The sequence below is a fragment of the Podarcis liolepis genome (genome assembly GCF_965112155.1).
Source record: "Podarcis liolepis genome assembly, chromosome: Z".
NCBI lineage: Eukaryota > Metazoa > Chordata > Lepidosauria > Squamata > Lacertidae > Podarcis > Podarcis liolepis.
In genome coordinates this window covers 506162-529170 of record NC_139570.1, presented here as the reverse complement: position 1 = coordinate 529170, position 23009 = coordinate 506162, and the positions used below count along the sequence as shown (strand labels likewise).

The window sequence follows — 23009 nt, the reverse complement described above, 5'->3', positions numbered from 1 at the left end:
ATCACTGAACAGAACCAATTCAGAGCTGACTGTTCTGGCTAGAGCACAGTGTCCATCCATCGCCCTTCTCTCCCGCATCAGAACCATGACTTCACTCATGCCTCTACCGCCGGTTGCGCCAGCCTCTGAATCATGGGACTCCTACCTCACTCGGTTCGACTGCTACCTCCAAGCCAACGAGCTGACGGAAGTATCACAGGAGCGTAAGCGGGGCCTATTCCTCAGCCTCTGTGGGCCTGAGGTGTTTGAGACGGCCCGAGCATTGGTTGCGCCTGTAGCAGTCCAGGCAACACCGTGGGACACGATCCAAGAGAAGCTCCGCAACCACTACGCACCGAAGCCGTCCAAGATTGCTGCCCGCCATGTGTTCTACCACCGGAACCAGGCAGAAGGGGAGTCAATCAACAACTACATCACCGTCCTGCGACAGGCTGCAATGCACTGTGAGTTCCGAGACTTAGACGATGCCCTGATGGCATCATCTGCGGGGTCCGGGACATCCATCTGCAACGGCGTATCCTCGCCAAGCCAGACCTCACACTACAGAAAGCCATTGAGGAGGCTGTGGCCTCAGAAGCTGCTGAACGCTCCGCCCAGGAGATCCGCAAGTCCAGCAGCCCGCGTCTTGCTAGGAAGCCAGTTCCAGTGTATCATGAAGAGGCCAGCAGTGATGAGGCATCCTCCAGTGAAGAGGATGACGTGCACCAGACAAAGCGGGAGTGCAGGAAGTTCCAACCGAAGTCCAAGAGCCAACCAGAATGTGCCGGCTGCGGAGGCAACCATTCCCATGCCAAGTGTCGATTCAGAGATGCCACCTGTAGGAAGTATTCCAGAAGGGGCCACATCGCTAAGGTCTGCCGATCGGCTCCGTCTGACACCCCCCCTTCACCGACTCGCAAGTCCAAGCGTTCACTCCAGTCTGCCAAGGAAAGCTGTTTCGCTCTCACCAACTGCTGCTGCCCGTCTGGAACCACGATTGGCCAAATCGACTCGCCTACGCGACGCAAGCTGAACGTCACAGTGCTCATTGAAGGAGCTCCATGTGACATGGAGATCGACACCGGGTCTGCCCTGTCCATCGTGTCTTGGAGCACCATCAAAAGACTGGTACCCAGAGTGTCCAAAAGGCAACTCGACTCTCACCGCGTACACCTGAGAGACTACCAGGGAAACGACATTCCCGTGGTAGGCGTTGGCCGGTTCCGGATTGCCTTCAAGGATTTTTCAGGCCTGCTCCAACTGGTGGTGGTAGAAGGTCAGCGGCCAAGCCTCCTAGGGCTTAGACTGGTTTGATGCCCTCGGCCTGGAAGTCACCGGCATCAACTGCATCTCTAACGCAGAGACTGAGGGTCTGGTCAAAGACTTTGCCGAGGTTTTTGATGGCACTTTGGGGCAATATACAGGTACGCCCATCTCCTTTAGCCTTGATCCACAAGTCGCCCCCATCAAGCTAAAGCCACGCCGGGTTCCCTTTGCTTTCAAGGCTAAGGTGGATGAACAACTGGACAAGCTGATCACCCAAGGAGTTTTGGAGCCGGTTGACCATGCCAAGTGGGAAACCCCCATCGTCACGCCTGTCAAGCCAGACGGGTGGGTGAGAATCTGCGCTGACTACAAGTGCACGATCAACAAGGCACTTCAGCAGCACGCTTATCCGGTTCCTGCTGTCCAACCCCTGCTGCATTCCCTGGGTGAGGGTAAGGTCTTCGCTAAGCTGGACCTTGCCCAAGCCTATCAACAACTGCCCGTCGATGATGCCACTGCTGAAGCCCGGATGATCGTCACCCACCGAGGGGCATTCTGTTGCCACCGGTTGCAGTTTGGGGTGAATGTGGCTCCTGGCATCTTCCAAAGCCTATGGAGCGTCTCCTGCAAGGGCTTCCGGGCGTGGTACCATATTTTGATGACGTCTTGGTGTGTGCAGACTCACACCAGCAGCTGTTCGAGCGCCTCCGTGCCGTGCTGACCAGGTTCCAAGAGGCCGGGCTCAAGGTAAAGAGGGAGATTGCCGTTCCACAGGTAGAGTTCCTGGGCTATCTTATCGACGCCTCCGGCCTTCACCCGACCACATCCAAGATCCGTGCTATCCAGCAGGCCCCCATCCCAAAGAACAAGACGGAGTTGCAGGCGTTCCTGGGACTGCTGAACTTTTATAACATGTTCCTGCCCCACAAAGCCATGGCGGCTGAGCCTCTTCACCGACTCCTCAGCACGAAGACAACTTGGTCCTGGGGTCATCGGACAGTGTGCTGGTACAGTACAGTGAAGCCAGGCCGCTGGTCCTTGCCTGTGACGCCTCACCTTTTGGCATCGGCGCTGTCCTTAGTCACCGTTTTCCAGACGGAAGAGAAGCACAGCTTGCCTACTTTTCCAGGACGCTATCTCCGACTGAACGGAATTACAGCCAGCTCGACAAGGAGGCACTGGCACTTGTGGCTGGAGTGAAGAGGTTCCATTAATACCTCTATGGCAGGACCTTTGACCTCATCACTGACCACAAGCCGCTCCTGGGCCTCCTCGCCGGTGATCGTCCAACTCCACCAGTCCTCTCACCGCGCATGCTGCGATGGACTGTTTTCCTGGCTGCCTACCACTACCGGCTCGTCCATCGCCCGGGGAAATCGATGGGCCATGCCGACGCCCTCAGCCGTTGCCCTCTTCCAGCGTTTGTGGAAGACCCGGCTCCAGCTTCATCGCTCCTCCTGATTGAGGATCTTCCGGCAGCGCCTGTATCGGCTGCCACTGTGGCCTCCGCATCTGCCCAGGATCGCACCATCAGCCGTGTGCTCAACTGGGTGTGGAGGGGGTGGCCGCAAGGGCCTTTCGCATCAGAGTTCCAGCCCTTCGCAACCAGACAACAGGAACTCTCGGCTCATCGCGGCTGTCTGCTGTGGGGAGACTGCGTCGTGATTCCCCAAAGACCCCGTCAACGCGTCCTGGAGGCTCTGCACGTTGGCCACCCGGGAATTGTCAAAATGAAGGCGTTGGCTCGGTGTTACGTCTGGTGGCCTAACATGGACGATGCCATCACTGCCTGGGTGTCCGCCTGTTAAGCGTGCCAAGAATCGAGGCCTGCACCACCGGCAGCTAAAGGACACACCTGGGAGACGCCAAAGACACCCTGGTCGAGGGTGCACATCGATCTGGCTGGCCCCTTTCACAGCCAGATCTTTATGGTAGTGGTGGACGCCTATTCCAAATGGCTGGAGGTGGCCCTGATGCCCTCCACCCCTACCGAGGCCGTCATCCGGGTGCTGCGAGGCCTGTTTGAGACGCATGGGTGTCCTGATGTCCTTGTCTCTGACAACGGACCGCAGTTCACGTCAGGCACTTTTGAGCGGTATCTTTTGGGACTGGGCATCCGCCATGCCCTAATGGCACCCTTTCATCCATCCAGCAACGGGCAAGCAGAGAGAATGGTGCGCTCGGCAAAAGAGGCACTGGCACGCCTGGACCGGGGAGACTGGCACGAGCGGGTCGCTGAATACTTGTTCGTGCAACACATCACCCCTCATGCGGCCACAGGGCGGAGTCCTGCTGAACTGCTTATGGGCCGCCGCCTCAGGTCACTGCTCGACCGGCTGCACCCGGACTTTGCCATGGCCGAACCCCCAGGCTGTGCCAACGCGCCACAGTCATTTGTTCCAGGAAACCAGGTCTTTGCCCGGAACTATGTGGGGGACATTCCTTGGGTGCCAGCCACAGTAGTGGGAGTCACTGGACCTCGCTCGTACCAGGTGGCACTCGAAGACGGACGCTTGTGGCGCCGGCACATAGACCAGCTTAGGCGCAGGGTTGGGGACTTGGACACTATTGTGGTGCCCCCAACTGCGCTTGTGGCTCCAGAAGAGACACTTACTGATGGCGAGGCTCCACCTACACCTCCCTCGCAAACTGCCAGCGTGGAGCCAAACCAAGCCTCTTCAGAGGGTCTGCCAGACTTACCACAGACCAGTGGCGTAGCGTGGGGGGTGCCAGGGGTGCCAGCCGCACCGGGCGCAACTTCTGGGGGGGCGCGCTCGCTGCCTCCGGAGTCGCCGAAGAGCCTCGGGCGCAGGCTGTAGCTGGCAGCGGCTCTCAGCGCTCGCCGCGGTCCCCGCGCGTCAGGGCCATGGAGGGCGCGCCAGGCAGCCCCTCTTCACCGACGGGCAGCGTTCGGCTGGCCGCGTGGAGTCGCCGAGGAGCCGCCGCCGCCTGCCATGCCGCCCTGGCTGCTTCAACCGCGTCCGACAGCCGGCTCGAGGCTCCTTCCGGCCGGGTCTCCCGACGGGGCGCTGCGGGCAGAGGCTCCGGCACCAAGCGCCACGCCGCCCAGGCTCGGGTCGCTGTCTGGACGCGCGCAGCCCGCCAAACGCGCCATCTGCGGCGCTCTAGTGCCTGCGCGCCAAGACTGCCCACCCGTCCCGACGGGGCCCCCCCACCCGCGCCGGAGGCCTGCCGACGCACTGGCCCCAGAGCCGCCCCCTCCCCGCGCCAGAAAGAAGCCGCGTCGGGACTAGCCGGGCCGGGGAGGGAGACCGAGAAGGCTGCGCCGCGACGCCCAAAGACGCGCGTCTTGGCGTATTAATGACCATGGTTAGGTTAGGTGTTAGGGGGCGCAAATTACTTGCCTTGCCCCGGGTGCTGATAACCCACGCTATGCCGCTGCCACAGACTCAGACCACTCCACTTGTGGAGGCTCCACCCACAGCAGCGGATCCAGGGGATTTGGTTTCAACGCCACCTAGGGTTGCACCACAGCCTCAGCAAGAATTGTGTGCCCCCCCCCCCCCCGGACTTGGCTACCAGTCCCCGGAGGTCTGGCAGAGTTTCCAAGCGCCCAACCTATTTAAAGGACTATGTTGTCGGACATTTATCACTGTTGGTCTAAGTATGGGAAATGTAACCGATATGCTTTTGTGCCTAATTGAACCATTACGTGTAGTGCTGTATATAAGGAAACCATTACGATTGTAACTAACGCCTTATCTCGGTGGGGAGGGGTGTTATGTACTGAAGTTCTCACCCTGGGCCAGCAGGGGGATAGTGGAGATAGTTTTCACTCAGGTCCACGTCAGTTATTTTAGGCGGGAAACCCTGGGTTGTTGTTGCTACAATGTTGATAGCCGGCTGCCTATAAAAGCAGGCCGGCTGAGCTGTTTGCTGTTCAGTTCTGTCCAGCTTACAATAAAGAGCTCCTCTGGAGAAATCACTGTGTCATCTGCTATGTTCGCCCACAACATAACAACCAGCATTATGCTTTCCATTTTTAAGTTTGGAATAGAGTAGTTTCTTTGGAAGACGATCATCAGGCATCCCACACAACATGACCAGTCCAAAGTTGATGTTGAAGAATCATTGCTTCAACACTGGCGATCTTTGCTTCTTCCAGGACGCTGGCATTAGTTCTTCTGTGTCTTCCCAAACTTTTTGGAGGCCCCGTTGATGGAATCTTTCGAGGAGTTGGAGACGGCGTTGATAAGTGGTCCATGTTTCACAAGCAGACAGTCAGGTTGGTAGTACCATAGCAAATTTGGGTTTCCCTGCAAATGTCGCAGTCCTCAAATACTCTGCTCTTCATTCAGGAGAAAGCCGCACTCGCAGAGCTCAGGCAGTGCTGGATTTTGGCATCAATGTCGGCCCTTATGGAAAGAGAACTCCCTAGGTAGGAGAAGTGATCGACACTTTCCAACATTACACCATTGAGCTGGATTTGTGGCGCTGCAGAGGGGTTGTTTTGTGCTTGTTGGTGCAGCTGTTTGGTTTTTTGCATGTGAAGCGACAGGCCAAGCTTTTCGTAAGCTTCTGTGAAGATATTTAGGGTGGTTTGGAAAGCAAAGAGCCGAGTTCCAAATTTTGGAACCAAATATGGCTTGAATCATTTTAGGGTTGTGCCTGGAAGAGAAATACAGTCATACCTCGGGTTAAATACACTTCGAGTTGAGTGCGTTAGAGTTGTACTCCACGGCAACCCAGAAGTAACGGAGCGTGCTACTTCCGGGTTTTGCCGCATGCGCAGACGCTCAAAATGACATCACACGCATGCGTAGAAGCGGCGAAAAGTGACGCGCATGTGCGCAGACGTGCCATCACTAGATACGTTTACCTCTAGATGCGAATGGGGCTCCGGAACAGATCCCGTTCGTATCTAGAGGTACCACTGTAGATGTGTTTAGGGTTACAGTGGCGGCAGCAGTAACAAAGACGAACAGCTCCTTTCACATTCCTAAATGTGTCCAAGTTCCGATGTCAGCTTAAAGGCTTAGGCTGCAGTGAGTAAATATGGGATGATGGGATTCAGCTGCTAATTATGCCAGGATTATGCCACTCCCAATTTGTCCACTCCTGCTGGCCTTTGCAAAAACTTCGTAACCCAAATCTAGTGCTAGAGTTTGCTCTTTTCTTCCTCCCTCATCCTCCCTTTTCCTTTTGGGTCGTGTCTGTTAGAAGGAAACACAGGCGTTTGTAGGTTTTTTTGGAAGCTCTTATTTTTTTTTAGCCAAGTAAGATTGTCTTCCATAAATACGGTTTTAACCATGACTTTGGAGGCCAATTCTGGATCCCCACATCCTTCCACAGTGGGGACATAGGTTTCTGGGCAGGAACACACACACACCAGCCTGTGCCAAGGTGCCAGTCCAGATTGGGGGGCCCTGCTGTGGCAGTTTAGTTTGAAAACCCCATTGGCACAAATTGTGAATTGCACAAACAGTGCCACGTCGATGTAGGCCTTGACACAACCTTTTTTTAGTAAGGCATCAAGACTGCTCCACCCCAGGCAGGAAAAGGGACATATGGAAAGCAGCTATTTACAAGGGACCAGCAGTCAGAGTGTTTTAAGTCACCTGGGCAGTGCCTGTGTGTGCTCTAACTCTTGGGCAGCCTTTCCCAATTTGGTGCTATCTGAAATTTCATGCATATCAGTTAATATCTTGACCCTGCTCCGCTGAATTGACATTTCAGCCTTCACAACATCGGGAAATGGCCAAGTAAACAGCTATTTTCATGGAGGAGGGTCAAGATATTAACTGATATGCATGAAATTTCAGATATAGCTATATAATCCCTAGTGTACTAAGATAAGACCTTGGGAGCAGACATTTTTTTTAAAAAAATTATGAACCGCCATATATATATATATATATATATATATATTCATATTCATATTGCAAGTCTTTATTTCATTTGATTATTATAACATGGAATCTATGCTCTAAGATATACAGAATATACAATGTAAGATGTGATATTGATAAAGTTCCCGTTTTCCATTCTGTGTCTATCTTGTTCTGTTATCATGGCTTCCCTCCACCACAGCTAGACCTTTTTGGTATATTTTAAACTAGTCATTGTGTTTTTAATATATATAGTGGTTACTTGAACCCCCAGAATGATCTTACAGTCTTACAATAACTTCCCCAAACCTTTACAAACTCAGTCCATACATATCAAGAAACTGGAACAATGTTTTATCATATATTCTTCTAAGCCAGGGGTGGCCAACTCCCAAGAGACTGTGATCTTCTCACAGTGAAAAACTGGCAGGGATCTAGGTTAGAGTTACTGAGCTTTTTTTAGGAGGAAAAGCCCCATTTTTGGGGGGTTCAGGTCACGATCTGTCTGTTGGACATGCTTGTTCTAATCAGTTCCATATTGAGTTTTTGATTCGACTGAAGTCCAATGGCCGCTGTCATTTTATCCGGTTCTTTAAATTCACATACCGTATTTTTTGCTCTATAAGACTCACTTTTTCCCTCCTAAAAAGTAAGGGGAAATGTGTGTGCGTCTTATGGAGCGAATGCAGGCTGCGCAGCTATCCCAGAAGCCAGAACAGCAAGAGGGATTGCTGCTTTCGCTGCACAGCTATCCCTCTTGCTGTTCTGGATTCTGAGATTCAGAATATTTTTTTCCTTGTTTTCCTCCTCCAAAAACTAGGTGGGGTAATTTGTTTAACCAATCCTCTATTGAGGGGACAGTGTCCCCTTTCCAATTTTTAGCTATCAACAACCTGCCAGTGGCCGTGGCATTTAGAAACACTTTTCTTATCATTCAGGATGTCTTTTGTAACAATACCTGTTAGGAATGCTCCTGGCCTTTTCTCAAAGGATGTTTCAAACATCTTTTTTAGTTCTTCATAAATTGTATTCCAGACCGCCCGCCCCCATTTTTTCGCATCCCCACCATATGGGAAACATAGTTCCTTCTGCTCTGTTGAATCTCCAACTTCAGTTGGATTTTAATTTGTACGTTTTAGCAAGTCTGGTTGGGGTCATGTCCAACCTGTGCATCATTTTCATTCGGTTCTCCTTAATCGTGTAACAGGCAGTCAATCTAATATCTCGCCTCCATAGCTTTCCCCACTGCTCTGGGATATTCATGCATAGTGACTGCACATTCTCTCTCTCTCTCTCTCTCTCTCTCTCTCTCTCTCTCTTTCTCCTCTCGCCTCCATTGCTGCCAAAATATTTGGGTGGCTGCCCCCTCCCTCCCTCCCTCTCTGGTTTCTTCAGACCTCTCTGGCTTGTGGTGAAACGTTCCTCTCTGTATCTTCTCTTGACATCCGCGGTGTCAAGGAATGAATCCATTGTAAACGGATGAGTCACTTTAATCTCGATTTTATTTTGGGCAGCCGGGGCGACTGCCAATGGCCAATTTAAAGCGCCAACCCACCGCTTGTATGGTAGGGCGGTTCATAAAAACCTTTTTTTAAAAAATGGCTACTCCAAAGGCCTTATCTTACCACACTAGGGATTATATAGCTATATCTGAATTTTCATGCATATCAGTTAATATCTCGACCCTCCTCCACAAAAATAGCTGTTTACTTCACCTTGTGGAGGTCAGACTATATTTTAAGGGAGGGGGGAAATAAACGAATTCCTGTGCCCCACAAATAAGCCAGAGATGCATTTTAAATAAAAGGACACATTCTACTCATGTAAAAACACGCTGATTCCTGGACCGTCTGCGGGCCGGATTTAGAAGGTGATTGGGCCGGATCCGGCCCCCGGGCCTTAGGTTACCTACCCATGCTTTTAACTAACCAGAAAGGAAATCTGGAATCCTCAGGAAAATGGCAGGGCTACACTGCCTTGATGGCCAGGCTCTCTCAAGTGCAGTCCTATATTCTTGGCTTCCTAACTTCTGTACTGAAAAAATTGTCTAGTAGCACTTTAGAGACCAACTAAGTTTGTTCTGGGTCTAAGCTTTCATGTGCAAGCACACTTCTTCAGATACACTGAAACATGCACACAAAAGCTTATACCAAGAACAAACTTAGTTGGTCTCTAAGCTGCTACTGGACAATGTTTTTATTTTTTAATATATTTCGAATACGTCAGATCAACACAGCTATCTACTTGATTCTGTACTGAAAGTCCACCTCACCCTATGTCGGAATGGAAGGGGGGCATGTGCCTCCATTATTTCTTTTTGATATACCGTATTTTTTGCACCATAACACTCACTTTTTTCCTCCTAGAAAGTAAGGGGAAATGTCTGTGCGTGTTATGGAGCGAATGCCTGCGGGTGGGGGGGGGGATCTGCTGCAGTCATGAGCAGAGGATCCATGGTTCACCTTCCTTCCCTCCTCCGTGGTTACAAAGCATGGATCCACATGGATCCTCAGGATTTTTGCATTGGGCTACTCCAAACTCACTGTCAGATCACGTCTGTGGCCACAGCATGAACCACAAAAATCATATATCCACTATTTCGTTTAGAATATTTTTTTCTTGTTTTCCTCCTCTAAAAACTATGTGCGTGTTATGGTCTGGTGCGTGTTATAGAGCGAAAAATACGGTACTTCGTATTTGCTATCTTATTTGGCCAACCTCCCTGTAAGGACTGCGTGCCTGATTGTTTATGTGCGTAAGTGGGAGGGGAAAGAAAGAAAGAGTATTTCATCATTGTTATGATTATAGTCTAGCTATCAAATTACCTGCATGGAAATTATTTGTGATTTTTGCAATTACCTTCAACGGATTGACAAGAATAGATGATGGAAATGATGGTTTCTAGCCAAAGTGCAGGCTGATTTGTCATGGAAGGAGATAAAACAAAGAAGTTTGGACATATGCCTGGTACAAATGGCAGAAAGCCAGATTTCCTCCACCTTGGGACGCGTCGCAGTGGAAAATCACAGGCACAAGAAAGAGAAAGAGAAAGAGAAACGCCATGGACAGACTGCTGGACTACAAAGAATATAAAGAGAGAAATAAAGAAAATAAATATCCACACAGAAACATATGACCTTGGTCCAACCCACTTGCCGGACAAACTCAGAGTCTGTTAAAAATAAACGAAGGATCAAGATCGGAATGTTTTATTGGAATGACCTGGACTAATTAAGATAAGCCGCACAAATGTGAAATCACCATCACGCCCCCCCCCGAACCTCAGAGCATGGGAAGTCAACCAAAGATTTACTATTTGGCTTAATATTTGGATCATTTGGTGATTTTATCATTTGGAATGTTTTTAATGTGGTATTTATAGATTGTTAAAATGGAAATTTAATCAATATTACTATAAAAAGAGAAGGAAAGAAAGTCCACCTCACCCAAAATAGTGGGAGACCAGGGAATACCCATTTGCACCACCAGCCTCCTCTTGGAGGCCTTGGTGGCATCCTATAGGTGGTTGCTAAGCAACCACGGATGCCTCCCTGGTCCTCCATCTCCTGTTAACTGTGACATCTTCTCTCCTCACTGTCACTGAGAACACCCAAAGGAGAACGCAGAGCCCAGAGGCTTCACTGAGGTCACCCACATGTGCGAGAAAAATGATGGTGAAGGAAGCGGAAACGTGGAAACGGATGTCAACGACGAAGGCAATTTCTGGGGGATGCTATTAGTTTTGTGGCTTGGGAGGAAATGGGTGGAGGGTCTCAGCAAGTAGTACCTACCACCACCCCCCAAAAAACCCCCTCCATGGTTGTTAAGAGTCCTGCTGCAGACCGAAAATTCCCCACCCCAATGCGATTAAATCAAAAAGTTCTGGGGTAATATTTACGAAGAATTTTAATGGGTGTTCAAAATGACATTTGAAAAAAGACCAGAAGCCTTTCTTCTCTCCCCCCCCCCCCCGGGTAACACTTCTTTATTCATTTTATGTACAATCTTTACAACAAAAGACTTCACATCCAAGACAAAACAGTATATAACAAAACCTTGAGTCTCATATTTTCATTTGTACTGATTCTTCTCAGATTCCCTTATTTTACTATTCCTTAATTTCTGTCTCCTTTTGGTTCCTTATCCTTAATCCCATATATATCTTTAACAATTTTTCAATTAATGCCCTCACCTCTTTCCCCCTAAACTTGTTGCTTCCCTTCACCCATGTACGATCTTCTTTACATACTGTTGTTGCTGTTTTTGTTGTTGAGTTAACAGCTGTTTATATTTGTTGTTCCATATTAGTTTTAATATCATCCTATAACCTTGAGCCCTTTAAACTATCGCATATCAATTTTAGACTCCGAAGCCAACTCTTTTCATGTAATCCTTTACACATTCTCACTCTTTATAAAAAAAATTATTAGCACAGCCTCTAATTGAAGCTGTTAACTTTGCCATCTCTGCAAATTCACAAAGTTTAGCTTGCCATTCTAGTAATTCTGGAATTTTGTCTGTTTTCCATTTTTTTGCCACTAATATTCTGGCCGCTGCTGTTGCATAAAGGAATACATTCCTTTTATCCTTATTAAGCCCAGCAGAAAACATTCTGGCTTTTGAGAAACTGAACTCCTAAGTATCTTTTTGAGCTCTTCATGTATCACAATCCAAAACTGTTTAACCACCTTACACCACATGTGGCACAATGTCCCCACCTCCCTCCAGCAGAGATTTCAGTGCTTTTTGTACATCTTTGATAATTTTACTGGGGTGAGGTACCAACGATAGAACATCTTCATTATATTCTCTTTAATCAGATAGCAGGCTGTAACGTTTATATCGGTTTTCCATAACCTTTCCCATCTCTCTAAATGGATTGTCTGGCCCAGAAGCCTTTCTTCTAGGAATAGGGACATCCCCAACAACAAGAAAAAAAATTCTTATACGCCTCCAGGATTTTGGTGGCAAAAAACTGGAAGGGAGATAAAGTCCTTTCAGTGGCAGAAGGACAAATTGAATTTTGTGAATTCATTGAATTGGCCAAAATGATGACAGCAATCAGATTACATTCTAACCAAAACTTAAAGAAAGAGTGGGAATGTGTAGATGAATCTATGGGAAAACAGTGTTCTGAATGAAATTGATTTATATGTTTAGACTGAAATCCACCAAGTTACAATAGAAAGAGCTACAAGATTATATGGGCTAATATCTAAAGTACAAAATTTTTCTGTCTATAAGATGCCCCCATGTATAAGATGCCCCCTATTTTTGGGGACTCAGATTTAAGAAAATGGGGGGAGATATCCATGTACAAGACGTCCCCCTAATTTTTGACATTATTTTTTAGGGGGGAAACCTAGTCTAATAATAATAATGATGATGATGATGATGATGATGATTATTATTATTTGTACCCCACCCATCTGGCTGGGTTTCCCCAGCCACTCTGGGCGGCTTCCACAGAGACCAAAAATACACTAAGATGTCACACATTGAAAACTTCCCTGAACAGCCTTAAGATGTCTTCTGACTGTCAGGTAGGTGTTTATCGCTTTGACATCTGATGGGAGGGCATTCCACAGGGCGGGTGCCACTACCGAGAAGGCCCTCTGCCTGGTTCCCTGTAGCTTTGCTTCTCGCAATGAGGGAACCGCCAGAAGGCACAGAAAAATACAGTATACTGTTTGAACACAAATAAAGGATATACTGTAGAAATCAATCTAATGGGGCCAAGCATGGGTGGAGGGAAGGTCATAGGGACACTAAGGGTGAAATTGCAGAAGGATGTTTGGATACATATATATACAACGTACGGCAAAAAATGTTAAAAGGTGTTTTCTTTTGAATGGATCAAAGTCGTAATGTGAGAAGCAAATAAAAGTTAATTTTAAAAGAGGGAGAAAGGGAAATCCCCTGCAATAAAAGTATGTTTAGGGGTCCCAGATGAGACAACCAAGGTCCATAAAAGGGCAGGGCTGTGCCAGGGCCCCGGTTGGCACATGCAGAGCGAGGGCTGCATGTTCACTGCAATAATGGAGACCTTTTGGAAAACCTCTGCATAGCCTGTGTAGTAAGCCAGCCAGACGAGCTGCATAAAAATAAAATGGGATTTATTATCATCACAGAAGCTTAGGAAAGAGTACTATGGTCCCAGCCAAGCAGCCACGGTTCCAGATGTGCAGTTAAAATAACAACAAACATCAGATTCAGGTAGGTAGCCATGTTTGTCTGATGCAGTCGAGAGAGAGAGAATAAAATAATAATAATAATAATAATAATAATAATAATAATAATAATAATGATGATGATGATGTCCAGTTTTCCTCCATGAAAATAGCTGTTTACTTGGCCATTTTCCTATGTCGTGAAGGTTGAAATGTCAATTCAGTGGAGCAGGGTCAAGATATTAACTGATATGCATGAAATTTCAGATATAGCTATATAATCCCTAGTGTAGTAAGATAAAACCTTGGGAGCAGAAAACCTGCTGTGGACAGAAAACCCCTCGCCCTGAACGATGGAGAAATGCAATAAAAATACGTTTAGGGGTCCCAGACGAGGCAACCAAGGTCCATAAAAGGGCAGGGCTGTGCCAGGGCCCCCAGTTGGCACACGCAGAGTGAGGGCTGCATGTTCACTGCAATGCAATGGAGACCTTTTGGAAAACCTCTGCCCCTGGCGCCCTGCCCAGCCTTTGACCTGCCTGCGTAGCAAGCCGGCCAGACAAGCTGCATAAAAATAAAATGTGATTTATATCACAGAAGCTTATGTCGGGGTCCCAGCCAAGCAGACACAGTTCCTGGCGTGCAGTTAAAATAACTGCAAAGAGGATGACAGGGAGAAGAATCCACACTTTTGTTGTTGATCAATTTCCAGATTGAAAATGATGCAGTTTGGTCTGCAGCCCCAGAAATGTGGGGGTCAGAACATGGCCTCCCTAGCTCAGTCTAATAATAATAATAGTAGTACAGTGGTGCCCCGCAAGACGAATGCCTCGCAAGACGGAAAACTCGCTAGACGAAAGAGTTTTCCGTTTTGGAGGTGCTTCGCAAAACGAATCTCCTACGGGCTTGCTTCGCAAGATGTAAATGTATTGCGAGTTCCTGCGGGTTCCCCCCCCCCTTTTCTAAACTGCTAAGCCGCTTATCAGCTGATCCGATAAGCCACTAATAGCGCTAATAGCGTTAATCCGCTAATCCGTCAATGGGCTTGCTTCGCAAGACGAAAAAAACCGCTAGACGAAGAGAATCACAGAACGGATTCTTTTCGTCTTGCGAGGCACCACTGTAATAGTAATAATAGTAGTAATAACAATTTATTATTTCTACCCCGCCCATCTGGCTGGGTTTTCCCAGCCACTCTGGGCAGCTTCCAACAGAAGGTTAAAAATACACTGAAACACCAGTCATTAAAAACTTCTCAAAACAGGGCTGCCTTCAGATGTCCTTTAAAAGTGAGATAGTTATTTCCTTGACATCTGATGGGAGGGCATTCCACAGGGCGGGTGCCACTACCAAGAAGGCCCTCTGCCTGGATCCCTGTAACCTCGCTTCTCACAGGGAGGGAACCGCCAGAAGGCCCTCAGAAAAGGGACCCCGGTGTCCGGGGTGGAGATGCTCCTTCAGGTCTATTGGGCTGAGGCCGTTAAAGGCTTTCAAGGTAAGCACTGAGACTTTGAATTGTGCCCAGAAAAGTCCCGGGAGCCGATGCAGGTCTTTTAGGACTGGTGTTATATGGCCTTGGTGAGACTTGATTTAAAACTTTAATTTTACAGAAAGGTTCAACCTTGCTGGCATCCTCTTAATAGTGACAGCCAGAGGAAATTTTCCTCTACCAGGCCATTTAGAGCTTTCAAGGTCAGCACCAACACTTTGAATTGTGCTTGGAAACGTACTGGGAGCCAATGCAGGTCTCTCAGGACTGGTGTTATGTGGTCTCACGGGCCGCTCCCAGTCCCCAGTCTGGCTGCCGCATTCTGGATTAGTTGTAGTTTCTGGGTCACCTTCAAAGGTAGCCCCACGTAGAGTGCATTACAGTAGTCCAAGCGGGAGATAACCAGAGCATGCGCCACTCTGGGCAGGTAGGGTCTCATCCTGTGTCCCAAATGGAGCTGCCCTGGACACAGAATGGACCTGCGCCTTCATGAACACCTCTGAGTCCAAAATGGTGTCCAGGCTGCACACCTGGTCCTTCATGCTCTATTTTGAGTAGCAGCAACTATGGGAGGCCAAACATTTCATCTTGCTGCCTCCTTCTGTGTGTGCCAAGTTGTCCTCCAAACACCATGGAAACTAAGCTCTAAGGTTGGCTGCGTGACAAAGGGATTAACGCGATTATTCAAGTTGGAACAAAATATTTGCATGTTCTTGTGGGGCTGTTTAGTGGCTTGCAGCCCGGCAGCTCATTTTAGAACACCATTTGGCTCACTTCGGCTGCCATGCCAACTATTTGCAGGGTAACCTTTCCGCTTAATCCTTCCCATAGGATCTTGTCGTTTAGGGCTCTCAAAAAGCTTTGTCTGCCTTTGTAACGAACGACAGACACGATGTGACCATTTCCATCCCAGTTGCCCCCAAAATATTCCTGCTGGTTTATCCCTTTGGGGTACCAGTGAAAATGATGTATTGGACAGAGATGGAGCTGCTGCAGCAGACAGACATTGTTCCAAACTTCTGCTTTGATACCTGCGTGGAGGGTGGGAATCCCCCCCCCCCAAGAGCTGTTTGTACCCACTTTCCTTCCTTATATGATAGAGCAGATTGAGGTTAAATCCTGACAAGACAGAAGTACTCTTTTTGGGGGGGCAGGGGGCTGCTGGGTGTGGGGGACTCCTTGGTCCTGAATGGGGCAACTGTCTCCCTGAAGGACCGGGTGTGCAGCCTGGGGGTCATTTTGGATCCATGGAGGTACAGGTCCATTCTGTGTCCAGGGCCATCTGGGATGCAGGATGAGACCCTCCTTGCCCACTGACTGTCTTGCCAGAGTGGCGCATGCTCTGGCTATCTCCCACTTTGACCACTGCAATGTGCTCTATGTGGGGCTGCCTTGGAAGGTGACCCAGAAACTACAACTAATTCAGAATGCGGCAGCCAGACTGGGGTCTGGGAGCGGCCACAGAGACCATATAACACCAGTCCTGAGAGAGAGTGGGGCCCTAAGCTACAGCTTGTTGAGCTCATACCTAAATCCTGCACTGGCATAGATAGATGGATGGATAGATAGATAGATGATTGATTGATTGATTGATCGATAGATTAGATAGATGATAGATAGATAGATAGATAGATAGATAGATAGATAGATAGAGTGGTACCTCGGGTTACATATGCTTCAGGTTACAGACGCTTCAGGTTACAGACTCCGCTAACCCAGAAATAGTACCTCGGGTTAAGAACTTTGCTTCAGGATGGGAACAGAAATTGCGCGGTGCTAGCGGGAGGCCCCATTAGCTAAAGTGGTTTTTCAGGTTAAGAACAGTTTCAGGTACCACTGTAGATAGAAAATATAAGATGATAGATTAGATGATAGATAGATATAAGATAGATAGATGATCAATAGATAGGTGATAGATAGATGATAGGTAGGTTAGGTCGAGGAGTCATGAGCAACTCATTCAATGCGATTCTGCTCTCTTCAAAGCTGAGCTGTGGTGGATCAGGAGAGAAAGCTGCATAGTTTCCCCCCCAGTGCCCCTTCTGTACCTCTGAAGGTTTGATAACCAGGGGCTCTTCCCATCACAGAAGAGGGAGAGGGAGGGAGGGAGGGAGAGAGGGGGGGGAAGGAAGGAAGGAAAGAAGGAAGGAGAGAGGGAGAGATTTTCCAGTTCTTTTTAGATGTTTGCCATCTGCTTCTCCTCTCTGTGAACCTTCGGGTCTGAAATTCTCTTTAGCTTTGGCCAATCCCACCTGTTGCTGAGACGGAACATCCCTGACCATTCGCTGAGAGGTGTTTGCCAAAGAGAGTTTGGATGGGGGCATAATTCAGCAGCAGCTTTGACTCCTCCTCCAAGCCTTGTGCTTTCCCTCTTCCCTCTTCACTCCCTTCTATTATGCCATGGATAGGCAGACTAAGACCCGGGGACCAGATCCGGCCCAATCGGCTTCTCAATCCGGCCAGCGGACGGTCCAGGAATGGGCATGTTTTGACATAAGTTTAATGTGTCCTTTAATTTAAAATGCATCTCTGGGTGATTTGTGGGTCATAGGAATTCATTCATATCCCCCCCCCCCCAAAAATCTAGTCTGGCCCCCCACAAGGTCTGAGGGACCAGACCCTGCCGAAAAAGCTTGCTCACCCCTGTATTACGGTCTCCGCCAGTGCCAGATTTATGTCTAGGGGGCTAAGTCGGCTGAAGCTTAGGGCCTTAGATGCACTTTCTTCAAGAGATAAGTTTAGGATCAAATCATTTCTTCCTATATTACAGGCACGCCCAATAGGCAGATCGTGATCTACCGGTAGATCACTGGACGTCTGTCATAGATCACAAGCTCGCCCCAAAGAAGCTCAACAGCTTTGACCTGAACCCCCCAAAGGGGGGTAGATCACTGCCAGTTTTTAACTCTGTGATTTTTTAACCCTGTAATATACCCTCTATACAACATTTTCATATAATTATCTTTTAGCAGCGTACAATAGGGCGGTTCATGAAAAACCTTTTTTTGAAAATCCCTTCTCCAAAGGTACTACACTAGGGACCCTCCTTCATAGCCGTTTCCCTATATCGTGAAGGCTGAAATGTCAATTCAGTGGAGCAGGGTCAAGGTATTAACTGAGATGCATGAAATTTCAGATATAGCTATATAATCCCTAGTGTAGAAAGAGAAGACCATTGGAGCAGGCATTTAATAAATAAATAAATAAATTATGAACCACCCTAGTATGCAATCAGTGAATTTTAAATTCATTCTCCGTAACTTTTCCCAACCCTCCATTTGTACATGATGTCCTATATCTTGTGCCCATTTCATCGTTACCAATTTAACCCCCTCACTCCCACCTTTCAGGTTTAAAGGTGGGAGATTCCTTGCACCCTTCAGCTTGACCCTCATCACGACCCTCTGTTTGGGGCAGTTGGTGGTATTGCAAAAGCAACTGCTTTGGGGCTATGTTGGAAAGTGTATCAGGAACCAGACGGGGAACTAAGGCAAGGAGACAAGGCACCAAGGAAAATTGAGGCAAGGAGCGCTAGTAAAACCATGGAGGCTCACTTTCAGAAAAGGCCACATTGCGTCACATCGCCTGGGAGAGAATCCTGAGCCTGCAATGTGTCTGCGGCCGCTGCCCAATGGGAAATAAAACTAATTTTGATGGGTGTGTATCAGTTCCTGACTGTGTTTAACTATATGAATTCTTTATACATCATATAAACATACCTCTATTCACATCATCAAATTAAGTAGAAGCAATTAAAGACCACCATTCTAAACAGGAAATACAAATAGATCCTTTCTTACATACGTAATGTCCAAATATAAGCTTTTTTTGTGTTCCACATACAGTACGTCTTTACGAATACAAGTGTCAGATGTGACAACTTTAAGAAGCGGTACTCGCAGAAAATGAACTTTTTATTTGTAAGGTTCCACGTACACCTTTGCAAAGTATAGTTATTGTATGCAGGTATAAGACAAAAGATACCAAAGATCTTAACATATGCCTTTGCAAAATATAGTTGCTGTATGCAGGTATCACACAAAAGAACTTAAGACAAGGATTCCCGGAATAACACCTTGTTTCGCCTTGTCAGGCTTTGTCAGCCATGCATACTTTAAATAATAATAATTAATGATAATAATAATAATAATAATAATAATAATAATAATAATAATAATAAAATATTATTTCTACCCACCACTCTGGGCGGCTTCCAACTAAATATTAAAATACAATAGTGCACCAGACATTAAAAGCTTCCCTAAACAGGGCTGCCTATAGTTTTTTTTAAACAAATTAAGAAATAAAACATAACACGCATGGATCTACATACCATATTTTGTGTATCAGAGACGTGGGACAAGTGACATGGCGGATCCCACAGTAAACAAACAGTAATCCTATGTTTACTTTTCTAGAGAGACACAGTGTTAATTCTTGTTACAGATAGGTAGCCGTGTTGGTCTGCCATAGTCAAAATAAAAAAATTCCTTCCAGTAGCACCTTAAAGACCAACTAAGTTAGTTCTTGGTATGAGCTTTCGTGTGCATGCACACTTCTTCAGATACACATCTGTGTATCTGAAGAAGTGTGCATGCACACGAAAGCTCATACCAAGAACTAACTTAGTTGGTCTTTAAGGTGCTACTGGAAGGAATTTTTTTATTTTGAGTGTTAATTCTTGTTACAGGTGGCAGCAATCTACAGCAAAGTTTTTTAATCTCTTAAAACAGGCATCCCCAACCTGCGGCCCTCCAGATGTTTTGGCCTACAACTCCCATGATCCCTAGCTAACAGGACCAGTGGTCAGGGATGATGGGAATTGTAGTCCAAAACATCAAGAGGGCCAAAGGTTGGGGGTGCCTGTCTTAAAGTGACCCCTTTGAAACCACCAGATTCAACATAGATTTTTAAGGTTATCCATTGTATGTCAAGATATTAATGATGACTCATTAAAAACTATAATCTATTTCTGTATTTAAACCTGAGGGATGCAAAGAATCAAGCAGGAAAATCAATCTAGTTTCCTTCTGCAGAAGAATCTTTTGGGCATGCTAGTTGGATTTACATAACTATAGGTTTGATAATGTTGTGCAGGCTTCCTCAACCTTGGGCCTCCAGATGTTTTTGGGCTGCAACTCCCATCATTCCTAGTTAGCAGGACCAGTGGTCAGGGATGCTGGGAATTATAGTTTCAAAACAGCAGGAGGGCTGAAGTTGAGGAAGCCTGGTGTTGTATATCAGTTCCTGGCAAGTGTAATAAAACGGAGACAAATGGAGACTTGGCTCGCTTTTCCAAACAAGAATGAAGTATAAGAATGGGGCCTTGGAAGAGGTTTCCAGTGTATTAGTCATTAGAGAAGAAGCCACAGGGAGAAAGCTTTATTTGGAAATGTTGGAGATGTAGGGACACAAAATGGGAAGGTTTTGGCCGCTTCGCAGCAAAGCATGTTTGGAAAAAGGCGACAACTTTCACCCTAGACCAGGCATAGGCAACCTTCAGCCCTCCAGATGTTTTGGATGTTCCCATCACCCCTGACCACTGGTCCTTCTAGATAGGGATCATGGGAGTTGTAGGCCAAAACATCTGGAAGGCCGAAGGTGGCCTATGCATGCCTAGACCAGTGGTGGCAAATCTTTTCGAGACCGAGTGCCCAAACCACAGCCCCAAACCCCTTTATTTATCGCAAAGTGTTAACACAAAGTGCCCAGAGTTGTTGAGCTTTTTTGGGGTGGGTGGGTAGTGGGGTTCCCCAGAGTTGTTGTTTTGGGGAGGGGTTTTGGGGGGGAGACCTCTGACTCTCATTCAAATCGGAACCAGGGTAGGCGGTGAAGGTCGAGTGCAAGTATCTGGATGTGGTTGGAGGACGGGTCATGACTATCAGGTTGAGGTTGGATCCGGACAAGACAGAAGTCCTGTTGTAGGTGGGGGTGTGTGACTCCCTGGTCCTGAATGGGGCAACTGTGCCCTTGAAGGACCAGGTGTGCAGCCTGGGGGTCATTTTGGACCTAAGGAGGCGCAGGTCCATTCTGTGTCCAGGGCGGCTCCATCTGGGATGCAGGATGAGACCCTTCCTGCCCGCTGACTGTCTCGCCATAGTAGTGAATGCTCTAGTTTCTATCTCCCAATTGGACTACTGCAATGCGCTCTATGTGGGGCTGCCTTGGAAGGTGGCCGGAAACTACAACTAATCCAGAATGCGGCAGCCAGACTGGGGACTGGGACCACTGAGACGACATAACACCCATCTTGAAAGACCTGCGTTGGCTCCCAGGAAGTTTCTGAGCCCAATTCAAAGTGTGTTAAGAGGATGCCAGTGAGGCTGAACCTTTCTGTAAAAAGGATTCAATGCTTCCCAAAAGGAAACCTTCCTCTGTGTGTCAATACAAATAAGATGCCAACAAGGTTGAACCTTTCTGTAAAATAAAGTCTGACCAAAACCATATAACACCGGTCCTGAAAGACCTACGTTGGCTCTCAGAACGTTTCTGGTCCCAATTCAAAGTGTCGGTGTTGACCTTGAAAGCCCTAAATGGCCTCGGCCCAGTAGGCCTGAAGGAGCGTCTCCACCCTGGTCCCTCTCCCTTCTGGCGGTTTCCTCCCTGCTAGAAGCCAAGTTACAGGGAACCAGGCAGAGGGCCTTCTCAGTAGCGGTGCCTGCCCTGTGGAACACCCTTCTGTCAGATGTCAAAGGAATAAAGAACGATTAGAAGACATCTGAAGGCAGCCCTGTTTAGGGTGAATGACAGATGTTTTCATGTATTTCTAACCTTCCATTGGAAGCCGCCCAGAGTGGCTGGGGAAACCCAGCCAGATGGTTGGGATAGAAACCATAAATCATCATCATCATCAACAACAACAACAACTAGTTCAGAACAAGAATCCTGTCCCCTCCTGCAATTTCTAGCGTCTGGTGCTCAGAAACTTTACTGCCTCCAGCCCTGCGTTTTATTATTTCTGCATCCTCTTGGCCCTTTCGTTGGGCTGCCTCCCCATTAAGGAATTTATATGGCAATTTCATATGAAACATTACCCCGAAGTGAGGTTCTGATGCCATTCTTTGCTTGCTGTTGATTGCCACTGAAATTATCTGTTTGGTGATCGTGACTAATAGTTCATCCATGCGGGGGCCCTTTTAAGCAGCGTTGAGTGACAGGAGGAAACATGAGAATGCCACCATTCATCCGTTCTCCCACCCCCTTCCCATTTATGGCAGGAGCGTTAAGGCTAAGGAAAAGCTTTGGAAAACACAACACATACTCACTGTGCAAAGCCATGGATTGGGAAAATAGAGCTTCAACCTTGATGGAGAGCAACTTGTGCGAGTTCAGTGAAGCACTCTGAAGGAAACGTTCCAAGGCCGAAGCCCAGAATTGGTTTAGGCTGTAGGTCAGGCATTCCCAACCTCTGGCCCTCCAGATGTTTTGGACTACAGTTCCCATCATTCCTGACAACTGGTCCTGTTAGCTAAGGATCATGGGTGTTGTAGGCCAAGTTGTAGGGCTGCAGGTTGGGGATGCCAGCTGTAGGTGAACACAGCCTTCTGTTTAACAGTTTCAATACAGGATCTCCAAGCAGCTGTCTTCTGAAAAAATAATTTTGGAAATAGACTTGAAAGAGAAGTGGCTGAATTGCAACTTATCACTCAGCTGAAAACTATGGAGAGACCTGGTCTGAATGGAGATATTGAATTCCTGTCTCTTTACACATGCTAAAGCTATTTTGGGTCATCTGCATACCATCCCTTGCTTTTTCAGTCATTCATAGTCGCTAGCAGGCTGACCATACCCACTGAGTCCTACGACCCTTTGGAGAAAACCCCCGCCCCACCCTCCCACTATATATCAGGGTCCGGGGACTCCCCTCCCTCTATATATCAGGGTCTGGGGACTCCCCTCCCTCTATATATCAGGGTCTGGGCACTCCCCTCCCTCTATATATCAGGGTCTGGGGACTCCCCTCCCTCTATAAATCAGGGTCTGGGGACTCCCCTCCCTCTATATATCAGGGTCCGGGGACTCCCCTCCCCCTATATATCAGGGTCCGGGGACTCCCCTCCCTCTATATATCAGGGTCTGGGGACTCCCCTCCCTCTATATATCAGGGTCTGGGGACTCCCCTCCCCCTATATATCAGGGTCTGGGGACTCCCCTCCCTCTATATATCAGGGTCTGGGGACTCCCCTCCCTCTATATATCAGGGTCTGGGGACTCCCCTCCCTCTATATATCAGGGTCTGGGGACTTCCCTCCCTCT

General features: G+C 47.8%; 1 protein-coding gene and 1 long non-coding RNA gene across 4 annotated transcripts in view; one reads left to right on the top strand and one right to left on the bottom strand.

The window, feature by feature from the left end:
* Positions 1–18498, bottom strand: part of LOC310698914 — a 42888-nt gene extending 24390 nt beyond the window's left edge. Inside the window, exons 1-2 of the long non-coding RNA XR_014521815.1 lie at positions 17006–18498; positions 16414–16589 (exon numbers count right to left, since the gene is read on the bottom strand). This is a non-coding gene — a long non-coding RNA (uncharacterized lncRNA). The remainder of the gene's footprint in view (positions 1–16413; positions 16590–17005) is intronic.
* Positions 1–23009, top strand: part of FHL1 (four and a half LIM domains 1) — a 78345-nt gene that overhangs the window by 2258 nt on the left and 53078 nt on the right. The window contains exon 1 of one of the 3 annotated variants that reach the window (XM_083486544.1): positions 10677–10810. The exons of the other annotated variants lie outside the window; for them this stretch is intronic. Within the exon in view, the coding sequence (XP_083342670.1) occupies positions 10750–10810 (61 nt within the window). The 5' untranslated portion in view covers positions 10677–10749. Of the gene's footprint in view, positions 1–10676; positions 10811–23009 lie in introns of those variants that run through there. 3 annotated transcript variants of the gene reach the window in all.